This window comes from Otolemur garnettii, unplaced genomic scaffold, assembly GCF_000181295.1.
Source record: "Otolemur garnettii isolate 467f Iridium unplaced genomic scaffold, OtoGar3 scaffold00087, whole genome shotgun sequence".
In the NCBI taxonomy this organism is placed as follows: domain Eukaryota; kingdom Metazoa; phylum Chordata; class Mammalia; order Primates; family Galagidae; genus Otolemur; species Otolemur garnettii.
This window is the reverse complement of record NW_003852482.1, coordinates 4,968,213-4,979,729: the sequence shown is the minus strand read 5'-3', so window position 1 is coordinate 4,979,729 and position 11,517 is coordinate 4,968,213. Positions and strand designations below refer to the sequence as shown.

The following is an 11,517-nucleotide window of genomic DNA, read 5'->3' as shown; positions in this document are numbered from 1 at the left end:
CACATACACATATGTATCCATATATATATACACACACACACATACACATATGTATCCATATATATATACACACACACACATATGTATCCATATATATATACACACACACACATACACATATGTATCCATATATATATACACACACACACACATATGTATCCATATATATACACACACACACACATACACATATGTATCCATATATACACACACACACACACATACACATATGTATCCATATATATATACACGCACACACACATACACATATGTATCCATATATATATATATACACACACACACATACACATATGTATCCATATATATATACACACATATACACATACACATATGTATCCATATATATATGCACACACACACACATACACATATGTATCCATATATATATATACACACACACACACATACACATATGTATCCATATATATATATACACACACACACACACATACACTATATATACATATACATATATATATATTTCTTTCTTTTTTTTTTTGAGACAGTCTCACTATGTCATCCTCAGTAGAGTGCCTTGGTGTCACAGCTCACAGCAACCTCAAATTCTTGGGCCTAAGCGATTTTCTTGCCTCAGCCTCCCAAGTAGCTGGGAGTACAGGCACCTGCCACAACACCCGGGTATTTTTTTGTTGCAGTTGTCATTGTTGTTAGCTGGCCCCGGCTGGGTTCAAACCTGCCAGCCCTGGTGTATGTGGCCAGCGCCCTAACCACGGAGCTATGGGCCCTGAGCCAAAAATACACATATTTTTTAAAGGGAAATTATAGTGATATTGTAACAGTGTGGAAAGTTGTTTACACAGCATTTTGCAAAACCGCATATACATTATTATTACTTTTGTGAAAACATGCATATAAACATGATAGCAGCTTTTGGGTTGAGCTCTGGGCCCTCTTTGGGTTCCAAGAGCCCCAATGCCTATGTTCCAAAACACAGACAACCAAAAAGACCCTTTTGGGACCAGCCAGCAGGAAGAGCACTACTGCCCATCTGAATGTCACCCAACACCATGGAAACCTGAGGCCCGAGCTGGCTGGACGTGGGACTGCTGGGTGCCCCAGCCTCCCTAAGCATCTCCAGCTGCCCTTGGCGCCACAGGGGAGTAAAGTCAGGTCGTCACTGGCCAGAGGGCACAGCAAGCCAGGCGCCCCGGCTTTTTCCTACCTCCTCATTGTGCAGGGTCTTTTCTCTCCTCAATAATTTTTGTAGCCACTTGGGGACTTTTCGAAACTTGGAGATTGAACCAGGAATAAAATCATGGTTTGATTGGTCAGAATGAGAAGAGCCTCCAACATGTAGCCCTGTGTCCGATGGGCATCAGGCCTGGTAAGGGCCACTGTGGTGGGCTTAGCAGCTTTAGGGTCGGCTCTGGGGCCTCCTTGGGTTGTAAGAGCCCCAAGGCAACTCTGATGCACACCCCGAAAGTCCCAACCTTGAGGCTGAGGCTGAACCTGGGAAAAGTTGTCACCGAGGGTCCATAGGGAGACTCATAAAGGGCCATGAACCTCCTGAAACAGCCTGCACTGATTTTAGGTAAGAATATGGGGTGTTTTTTCCAGAACAAGAGAGTCCATGGCTCTCTGCAGAGTCTCTGAAGTGTCTCATCCCCTACAGCCGAACTCCTAGGAGTAAGGAGCATGGCGCTGCCTGGCATAACTGAATCTTCTCATCACCATTTGCTTGTTACGGGTTCCCAGCAAACTTGCACAGCCCCTGCCTCCTCTGCACCTCAGTGGGCTCGGGGTGGGAAGCACCTCACACACAGCTGAGCAGAGTGTTCTAGAAAGACCCTAAAACTTAGAGCCCAGAGGTTGGGGGTCTCTGCCCTCTGGGGCCAACCCTGAACTGAACTCTGCTCTGGACCTCAGTCACAGTCCAGGTGGGTCCACGGGGCATGGAGCCTTTTCCCTGCAGGTTCCTCCTTGTCTAGTATTTTGTCCTGGTCCCAGTTTTCTTTTCTCCTCCTCTTTCTCTTCTTCCTCAGGCAGGCTCCCCCTTGCCACTTTTCTCAAGCTCACAGCGGACAAGATAAACCCAAATTCCTCGTCTCCTGCTCCTTCTAGTATTTCGTCCTCTCCCCAGCTTTCTCTTCTCACCTTTCATTACCTTACGGCTGCCTGCAGCCCCATGAGCTCAGCTAACCGTTCCCAAAAAGAACCTCGTGGCTGTCCAGAGCATGGGTCCTGTTTTATCCTGAAGCCACCGCAGAGCCTTCGGCTGCCCCTGCCAATCCAAAGGGTACCTGTCCTCCCCTCCAGCTTGCCCACCGTCCCCTCATGTAGCCTCATGAACTTGGCCCCAGCGCCAGCACAATGCTGCCCCCTTTGCCTGGGGAGGCACTGGTTGCCCTTCAAGACCCCCATGCTCATACCTGTGCCCCAGGACTCAGGCCAATTGTCCTCTCTGCACACTCCCAGCCCTCTGTCCATTGTCATGAAATAGCTGTGTAATATCGTTGGGGATTAAAAGTTCCATGAGGGCAGAGCTGAGACTGTACTCACTCCCTACCTGACATAGAATTGGTCTCAATTACTGTGCGGATGGACAGACAGACGGACAGATGGTGAGCTCAAAGCTCTGCTACCCTGTGCCTCCCTTAGGTCCCCCTGAAGGGAGATGCCCAGTTAGGAGGGCATTGCCTTGGGTACTGAGTTGGGCTTTCTCGCAGCTGAAGGTGATTTAACTGACACAGCAGTCCCCAGGGACAGAGGCAGGCTTCATCCACCGCCATTTCTTGAGAAGGAAGGGCAGGCTCAGATACTGGTGGTGGCTCCCGCTCCTTGGACCTGCCTGCTTCATGTTTTTCCCCACCCTGGAAGGACAAGGTGATGTGTTCTGGTGCTGTCCAGGGCCAACACCTTGACCCCAGAGTGGCTGCCACAGGGCGGGAGGGCAGTGAGGCCAACAGGGTCAGGAGGTCCCCCAGGAGAAGGCAGCTGGTTGGGGTGTTCTAATGGGGTAAAATCGTGTGTAAGAGGTGACACTGGCTATAGGTCCCACAGCACAGTGATGTGGTCATTGCTGGGTGATATCCGTTGAGCATACATCTTCCCAGATACAAGCTGGGCAGAAGGAAGGATGTGGCCCTCAGGCAGCCCACTCCGCTCAGCACGGGAAGCTCACAGCACCTACTGCCAGTTCCTGCCCTCTTAATCCCATTTTTATTAAGTCTCCAAGATTGAAATAGGAGATGGGTAAGGGAGAGAGGAGCAACTGGACCCAGGCTCACAGAAGACTTGGCTCACCCGCCCGCTCTGCCCTCTGTTCACAGGTGGGCCGGCACCTTGACACGTTCCCCACCGAGGCAGATCGCCAGAAGGCATTCAAAGCCCACCGGGAAGAGCATGCTGTGCGCCAGGGCACGCTGCGGATGGGCAACTACACCCACCCCTAGACACTCACCTGTCAGGAGAAGCCTTCTCAACGCAGTAGAAAATTCCCTGAAGGACTTAATTTTCTTGCCCCAGCTCCTATACCAGACTGTGTATATGTAGGTGCTGCTGCTGCTGCAAGGACCTCAAGTCAGGTCCCAGGTTCATTATTTTGGTAAGAGTCCCCCCTTTTTAGGTTAGCCTACACTAGTCTTACCGTAGCCCCAGTGACCCTCCCTGCAGACTCCTCCTTCTCTTACTCCTCGGGCAGGCTCCCCCTTGCCTCTTTCCTCAAGCCCACAGCTGACAAGATACACCCAAATTACAAGGCAGTTCTTTAGACTCCAGGCTAAGGGTCGAGTCTATGGCTCTGCCCATTAAGTGTTAAGAACAACCTGTGCATTTCCTGCAGAAAGTGTGACAGTGACATGCTTTGAAAGCCCTCATTTTATATTCCAAGCACGAGCTTTAATTGCTCTTTTTGGGATGCCTGATGCCTCGCCACGGCAGTGTCATCTCTCTGGGACCCCTGACAGCAGGAAGAACCCATGGTTTTCATCACTTGGGCCGTCCCACTTCCTCAGTGCAGTGGCCCTGTCAATCAGGCAGGCCGAGTGGACCCTCCAGCAAGACAGACTCTGGCTGGTCAGCGCCCCCAGGGGGAGGGCCTCAGGGTGAGTGGGCAGGCTGGAGGCCCCGGCCTGCAGAGCTCCTTGCCCTACTCCCGGCCTCCTTTCCTCATCTTCCTCTATGTTCCTTGGCTTCTTCCCAAAAATTATATGCTGGTCTATTTTAAATTCAAAATGCTATTTTTCTCCCTCCTTTTGTACCTTTATTTGAAAACCAGTAAGCCTATAACTGGTGAATGAACCAACCTGAGATTCATCAGGCGACGGTGCCACAGCACAGAAACTTTTCCAGGTAGATGGACCCCCAAGACGTTGTAACACTGCCTCTTCTGAGGGAGGCAACATCTCAAGTCTGAGAATTCCCCAGTGCTGATCTTCAGTCTGGCACTGTCCCCAGAACTCCAGGTTCAGTTTTACAACTGCCCACTTGAATCCCCCACCTGGGTACCTGGCATTGAGCCCCAAGCCGCCCTCATTCTGCCCCTTCCACCTCTCACACCTACTCCATCAACCAGCCTGCAGTGTTACTTCCAGAAACACACCTGATTCATCCACTTCTCTTCACCTCCACTCCTGTGCCTCAACCCGAGCCCTTGTCATCTCTCTGGAGAGCTGTGGTGGGTCCTTAACTGCCTAACACGGTCCTCTCAGGGTCCAGTTGCTGCAGAGCAGCCCTGAGCACCCCACGACTCCTTTGCTCTTGAGTCAAACCCACAGTCCTATAGGACAGGCCTTGGCCCCTTCCCTGCCACTCCTGCCTTAGGCTTCAGGCTTCTTTCTCCTTTGCCTGGAGCTTGGGCACCAGACTCTCGCCTGCCCCCTCTCCCTTGTTATTCAGATATTACAGTTCAAAGTCAAGTCTCTGCTCAAAAAGCTTTCCTGGAACTAGCCCCCGGTTCAATTCCCACTGATCCCACCATGAGTTTCTCTTTGTTAATTTGTTTTTTTCCACCATGAGTTTCTTGATGTGTTTAGGGCTTGTCTTGCCCTCTAAGATCCCAAGGCCCATATTCCAAAGGTCACACATCCCAAGGGTACTGAGTAATGTCTGTGCCATGGATCACATCCCCTACAGGCCAGGCAGGGAGTGTCCCTCAGCCTTGGTGACTGCCCAGGGCCCTCAGCCATTCTGGTGCCACAGAGCTGAGTGAGCTTGTTGATCAGCTGTCTGCCCCCAACCCCCCCCCCCACACACACATTATAAGTCAGTAGAAACCAATTACCTAAATAAACCACACACTAGCCCCCTTGAACAGGCCCCACCCCGCCCTCAGGGTTCCAAGGCCCCACATCCTCCTCCCACCACACAAACCAGAGGCAAACCAGAATCCTCACTCATCTAGACTAAAGCCACCTGAAGCCACTCGGCACAGCCAATCAGGCGAGAGACAGTGCTGAGCCCACGGCCTGGCCTGAGCCGCGCAGCACCACGCAACTCCGCTGCTGAGAGCACCGCCAGCTCTCTGGTTGTCAGCAAGTGTCCTAACCACTTACTCCATGCCTTCCCTTCCCTGTGAGTCAGGACCCCTATGCTACAGGAGGGTTCCATGAGCTAAATTAGGTGACGACCACATGAAAAAACATATGTATTTTGATTAGTACTGGATCTGGAAGCAATAGATAAATATGAATGACTATTGCCTCATTTTGCTAACACATACAGAAAACGGGCAGTCACGAGAGCCCTGGGAGTGAAAGAGCGACGAGGACAGGTGTGCAGAGTCACAAGGCTGTGTCCAGATATTTCAAGAAGGTAAAGAAGGGCTGGACACAGTGGCTCACGCCTGTAACCCTAGCCCTCTGGGAGGTCCAGGTGAGTGCATTGGCTAAACTCAGGAGTTCAAGACCAGCCTGAGCAAATGCGAGACCCTGGCTCTACCAAAAATAAAAAACAACTAGCCAGGCATTGTGGTTGGTGCCTATAGTTCCAGCTACTTGGGAGGCTGTGGCAAGAGGATTTCTCAAGCTCAAGAGATTTAGGTTGCTGTGAGCTCAGACCCAGGGTGACACAGTTAAAACTCATTAAACAAAAAAGAAAGAAAAAAAAGAAAAGGTAAAGATGTTTTGAGTTGAGCCCACTATTTTGCTGGAAACCTGTATGGAAAGGCGAGGGAGGCACAGCAGGAGGCAGATGAGTTTTCCAGCAGGCCCAAAATTGAGCCCTAATCACCATGGGGTGGAACAAGTCTCCTCTGAAAGTGATGTCCCCTGGAAGTGGTCCTCCCAGGCCTGCTCACCCGAGGCCCCAGGCCCAGGAGAAGAGATGGGCTCAGCCAGAAGCAGCTACACCTTGCCCATGCGCTGTGGGCTTTGCTAGGGCTGTGACAGATGAGCTGGGAGCACCATCCTAGACATTCTCTGGAGTCCTCTGCCTGCTCCGAGGCCTGGCCAGGCACGGCCGAAGAGTGAACTTCAGCTCGTTGTCCTACAGCGCCACCCGCTGGCCAGTCTGAGTCAGAGGCCGCGGAGGTTTCCGGCCCCTCCCTCCCTTGCTTCGTTCTTCTCTCCTTGTTAATTAATTATTTGTGCCTGTACAAACTCACAGGTCCACTGCTGATCCTGGGCATCCCGTCACATCAGCCAAACCCCTGTCCTCAGTTGAGCTGACTCTGCCTGGGGGCCCTGCAACTCCTGCCCTTCATGACCGGGATGGAGTCCCCAGAGGGCCCTGCCCAGAGCGGCCTCAGGCATCACCTTATTAGTCTCCTCCCATTGCTATCCCTGGGAGAGAAGCTGGCGCCCACGACACCAGCTAGGCCAATTCATATCCCAAAAGTACTTCTCAAGTAAAGGTGGGCAGAAGCCGGGGAGCTTAGCTTTCCATGCCAACAACCAACAAACGCCACGTGAGGTGGGGGTCGTCAGCGGCATGAGGTTGTGCCCCGGTTTTGGTTAATTTCCTCATTGATTGTCATTTAGGGACATTCCACCTGCTGGCTGGGGTTCTTGGCAACACTCCATTGAGAGGGAATCTTTAGAAAAGGGACCTAGGGAGGTGGAAGGGGCTTGAAACGACTCAGAGCTGCCAGGAGAACACAGGGTTGTAGACTTACTTTACAGCAAAACAAGGGCAGAACTCCTAGCTGGTGGACCCAGATTTCCTCCCACACCGACCCCACTGACTTCAACCTATGTCCAGATTATTTTCTTTCTTCTTCTTCTTTTTTTTTTTTTTTGAGACAGCCTCACTTTGTCACCCTCGGCGTCATAGCTCACAGCAACCTCAAACTCTTGGACTCAAGCAATTTTATTGCCTTAGCCTCCCAAGTTGCTGGGACTATAGGTACTTGGCTATTTTTAGAGACGAGTTCTTGCTCTAGCTCAGACTGGTCTTGAACTTGTGAGTTCAGGCAATAGACCTGCCTAGGCCTCCCAGAATGCTAAGATTACAGGCGTGAACCACTGAGCCTGGCCCTATGTCCAAATTCTTAAACTAGAGCTCAAACCTTGTTCATTCTGTTTCTCTCCCTCCATCTCTATATCTCTCAGATATAACCAGATATTAATAACTTTCTTGGCCAGAAGAAAGGTATCAGCGAGCCGACAGCCACGTCTGCTACCAGCCTGGTGGGGGCTCCTGGAAGCTGAGGAGGAAAACAGTGCTCATGGGCCACAGATGCAATTCTAGTTCCTAGGGAGGTCCCCGGATCCAGACAGAAATGTTTCGGCTCTTTTATTTACCCATCCCATTGACCCAATTAGTGCTGGTTTGGAAGCAACAGATCTAGGTCGAGAGAAGGCCCATCTCCCCTGCAGGGAGCAGCCCCCACCGAGGTGACATCCCAGCCAGACAGGGTCTATGCTTTCAGCCAAACACCTTCTCTCAGATTTGTCCATATGGACCCAAACATTCTTTTTACTGCATTTCTTTTCACGTGGGGAATCTTTTGATGCTTGACTTCATCATTAAGTAGGAGAAAAAAATGCTAGATTGGCTTTTATACAGGATCTTAGAACTGAGAGCAGGAAACTTATAAACTTGAGTGCACAAAGGGGAATTTATCTCTGCAGGGGGGTTAGATTGAGGGGTGTCACTGTGAGCTCCATGCGGGTGGATCCACCCTGTCATATGCTCCATGACTTGCCAGCATCCAGCATGACGCACGGGACAGAGCATGTGTTTGCAAGGAAGGGAGGAAGGGAGGGAGGGAAAGAGGAAAAGAAAGAATATGTTCTCTTCCTGACTTCAGGAGCTCCATGGAGTTTCTAGTTAAACAAATACAAATGATTGAGAACAGTGTGACCTTGGAGCCCATAAATTGTCCAAATCCTTGTTCGACCCATCTGTTTGCATGCCAGAGAAATATTAGCACCCAGGTCTGGCCCATATCATCTCAACCTTCTGACCACATTGCTTTAAAAACCGGTTTTGGTATAGAGGCCCTGGACAAAGATGGGAGCCAACTTTTCTAGAGAGGGTTGGAGAGACAAGCCTGAGGGCTATAACTTGCCAGAGCTCTAGCTATTTGTAGTGGTTGCTACATTATGAATCACATTACTGTTCTTCAGGATCTGAGCCAAATGCAAGGACTTCTACACTGACTGTGTGAAGTAGGCACCATCATTTCATCTTGTAGCTGGAAAAAAAAGTTTCAGAAAGCAGTGATTTGCTTACAATAAAAAAAAGAAAAAGCAATTTGAAGGTCACGGAGCTGGACTAGGTGGAAGCTGATGAGGCCCTTTCCTAAAGCACAAATTTATGGTGGTGTCAACAAGCTCTGTAATCAAGACAAATGATTTTTAATAACACAGAGAGAGAAATAAAGAGGGTCTCTGTCACCCACGGGAGAGTGCTGTGGTGTCATAGCTCACAGCAACCTCAAACCTTCTGGGTTCATGTGATCCTTCTGCCTCAGCCTCCTGAGTAGCTGGGACTATAGGTGCCCACCACAACACCTGGCTATTTTAGAGACAGAGGTCTCACTCTTGCTCAGGCTGGTCTCAAACCCATGAGTTCAAGCAATCCTCCTGCCTTGGCCGTCTGCAGTGCTGGGATTACAGGAGTGAGCCTTTGTGCCCTAGGATTTTGTGATATTTTTTAATCAAAATTTAAAAATTCATGGTGGATACCAACATTTAAAACAAAGACTTGTGAGATTCACCTCATTTCCTTACCTTGGTCCCAGACCTGGATTCTACAGCCAGATTCTAACTCAAGTCTGGTGAATTCTGAGGCTTTTAAGCCACAATTCAAATGGGAGCATAGACCACAGTAGGATGGAGTAGAAGCATTGAATAGATCTCTAGGGTGAGGCTCTGCCTGCCGAGCAAGGCAAGCAAAACTGGAGAAAAACTTTCTGTAGCTCCAGGGCTGAGGGTATTGGGTGGACGGGGAAGGGGGGCTGGAAAGTATTGAGAAGAGCCCTGGCCTAGCCAGAGGCTCAGGCTCACCCTTGTCCATCCCCGATTTAAAGCCAAACCCAAGCCAAGATCCCCAGGTGGAACAGAAGGACGCAGATTCTACACCATGGGCCTCTCCCACCCTTGCCCCTCACTACAAGCTCTGATGTTAACACCTTTGTACCAAAGGGAAAGCTGAGATCAGGGCAACAGAGATCAACTGTCCAAAATGGGATCAGCCAGAACCTTCTGAGGGCTTCTCTGCCTGCCCTGGCCCTGGAGAAGAGCAACTCTCCTTTGTGGGTGGGTGGTCTTGGACTTTCTAGAGCTCTGGGTCCATCAAGAAAGAGGCTAACAGTTTAAAAGAAAGCAATCTCAAAGGACTACAGGCATTACAGGACTACAGGACTACAGGAATTGGAAGCAAGAGATTTAAAGAGAAAGTGAGCAGCTGGGAGGGGGCTGGAGTCCTGCAAAGATGGCCCAGAGCAGGAAGCTTGGATATAGGAGCAGCAGTTCTGGATCTGGGTGAAGACTGAGTCATCCTGGGACCCTGGCCCTAGAAGTGCCCTAATAACACTAATTTCTTTTCCTTGCCTTGAGGCCCCCACACTCCTGCCCCTGGGCCATCCCCTGGGGAGGAGGCCAAGAACTGCTGAGGGAGAGGGTTTGGGCTGGGGAAAGAGGTCTGCGTCCCCTCCCTGTGTGTAAACAGGGGCTCAGAGAGGTCAGGTGATTCTCCAGGTTCCACATCCGGCTCTTTTAGGCCTCCAAACCTCCCGATACCCCACCACAAACCAACCAGGCTTCTTTCCTGGTAGATTAAGGGTCTACTGGATGCTTAGGAAAATGCAAATTCCTGGGCCCCTTCACAGCTAAACAAGAGCTGGGGTGAGTGTACACACACCTCTCAGGTGGCTCAGGCTGAGATGCTAGAATCACCCACATTGGAAAAGAGAAGAGGAGGAGGCACCTATGTGGAGCTGGAAATCCCCAAATAGGAATAAAACCATGTTAGTGAGAGAGGGCTAAATCCTAGGGTAAACTCCAAATGAAGTAAATCCCATAGCATGTTTTATATAGTAATAGACGGCAGTAATTCAATACTAATGAGGGCAAACCAACAACTTGATATTCTTGGGCTCCGAGAAGTGCAGAAGCAGCTGGTGAGGGCCGCAGGGGCTCGGTCCACACTTCTTTTTTGACCCCTCAACTTTCATGGCACCCCCACTCCCTGCTCTGGCTCTGACCTGGCCACAGCACCTAGTGCCTCCAGAGGCTTTGCTTTTTTCAGTGGGCCTGGGATCTAAACCCCAGCACAGGACCCCGAGGCCAGAAAAGGTCCCAGCACTGCCAGCTGCACGTCCTGGGAAGAGGCAGCTTGAGACTCTCCCGTGGGCAGAGGATACTCTTGGGGTCCAGTTGGTTCCATCCATCTTTGCCCAAGGACGAAACCATGGCTACAGGAGGAGTGTCTGCCACCCGACAATCAAGTGGGACCTCAGAGGCTCCCAGGTAGATCAGATTTCTCGAGGGATGTGAGGGTGGGGCAGGCCAGAAGAAGCAGGGGAGAAGTGGGCAGTGGGGAGGGAGGTGGAGTCTCCAGAGGTGCCCAGGAGCAGGAGAAAATCACAAGCTGGGGGCTGCCTGAAAGGGCCCGAAAAGTCCTCTCCCCTTGGGTTTATGGTCGCCTCCCCATCCACCAAACTGAAATGAACGACCAGCGGGCTCCTCCTGCCATGGGAGGCGCCCACAGCAGCGGCCGGCCAGCAAGCCAGGGCCGGGAACCCCGCCTTCCCAACAGCTTGCAGCCGAGCTGGGCTGCCATCCCCCTGGGAGCCGCCGGTCCTCACCCCCAGCCCGGCCAGCAGCCCGGCCGCTTCCAATCTGCTGGCGGGTGCAGGGGGAGAGTGTGGGGAGCTGGGCGTGAGGCCACTGCTGACCTTGCCTGAGGGAGGAGAAACTTTCTGCCCCACCTGGCCCAGCCTGGCTGCCGGGGCCAGGCCTCGGGTTTGGGGGTTTTCAGGTGCCTCATAATTCTGCTGTGGTCAGATGCTGAGCCTGATGTAGGATCCTGGGTAGTTGTCTGGGGCAAGAGGGGGTAGTAGAAGCATGAGGGTCAGCCTGGAAAAGCCTG

At 51.3% G+C, this 11,517-nt stretch overlaps 1 protein-coding gene across 2 annotated transcripts in view; it reads left to right on the top strand.

The window, feature by feature from the left end:
• The window catches only part of CFAP77 (cilia and flagella associated protein 77), a 136,232-nt gene extending 132,798 nt beyond the window's left edge, over nucleotides 1–3,434 (top strand). For both annotated transcript variants that reach the window (XM_003794878.2, XM_003794879.1), the window contains one exon: nucleotides 3,312–3,434. In XM_003794878.2, the coding sequence (XP_003794926.1) occupies nucleotides 3,312–3,434 (123 nt within the window). The remainder of the gene's footprint in view (nucleotides 1–3,311) is intronic.
• The last annotated feature ends 8,083 nt before the right edge of the window (nucleotides 3,435–11,517 follow it).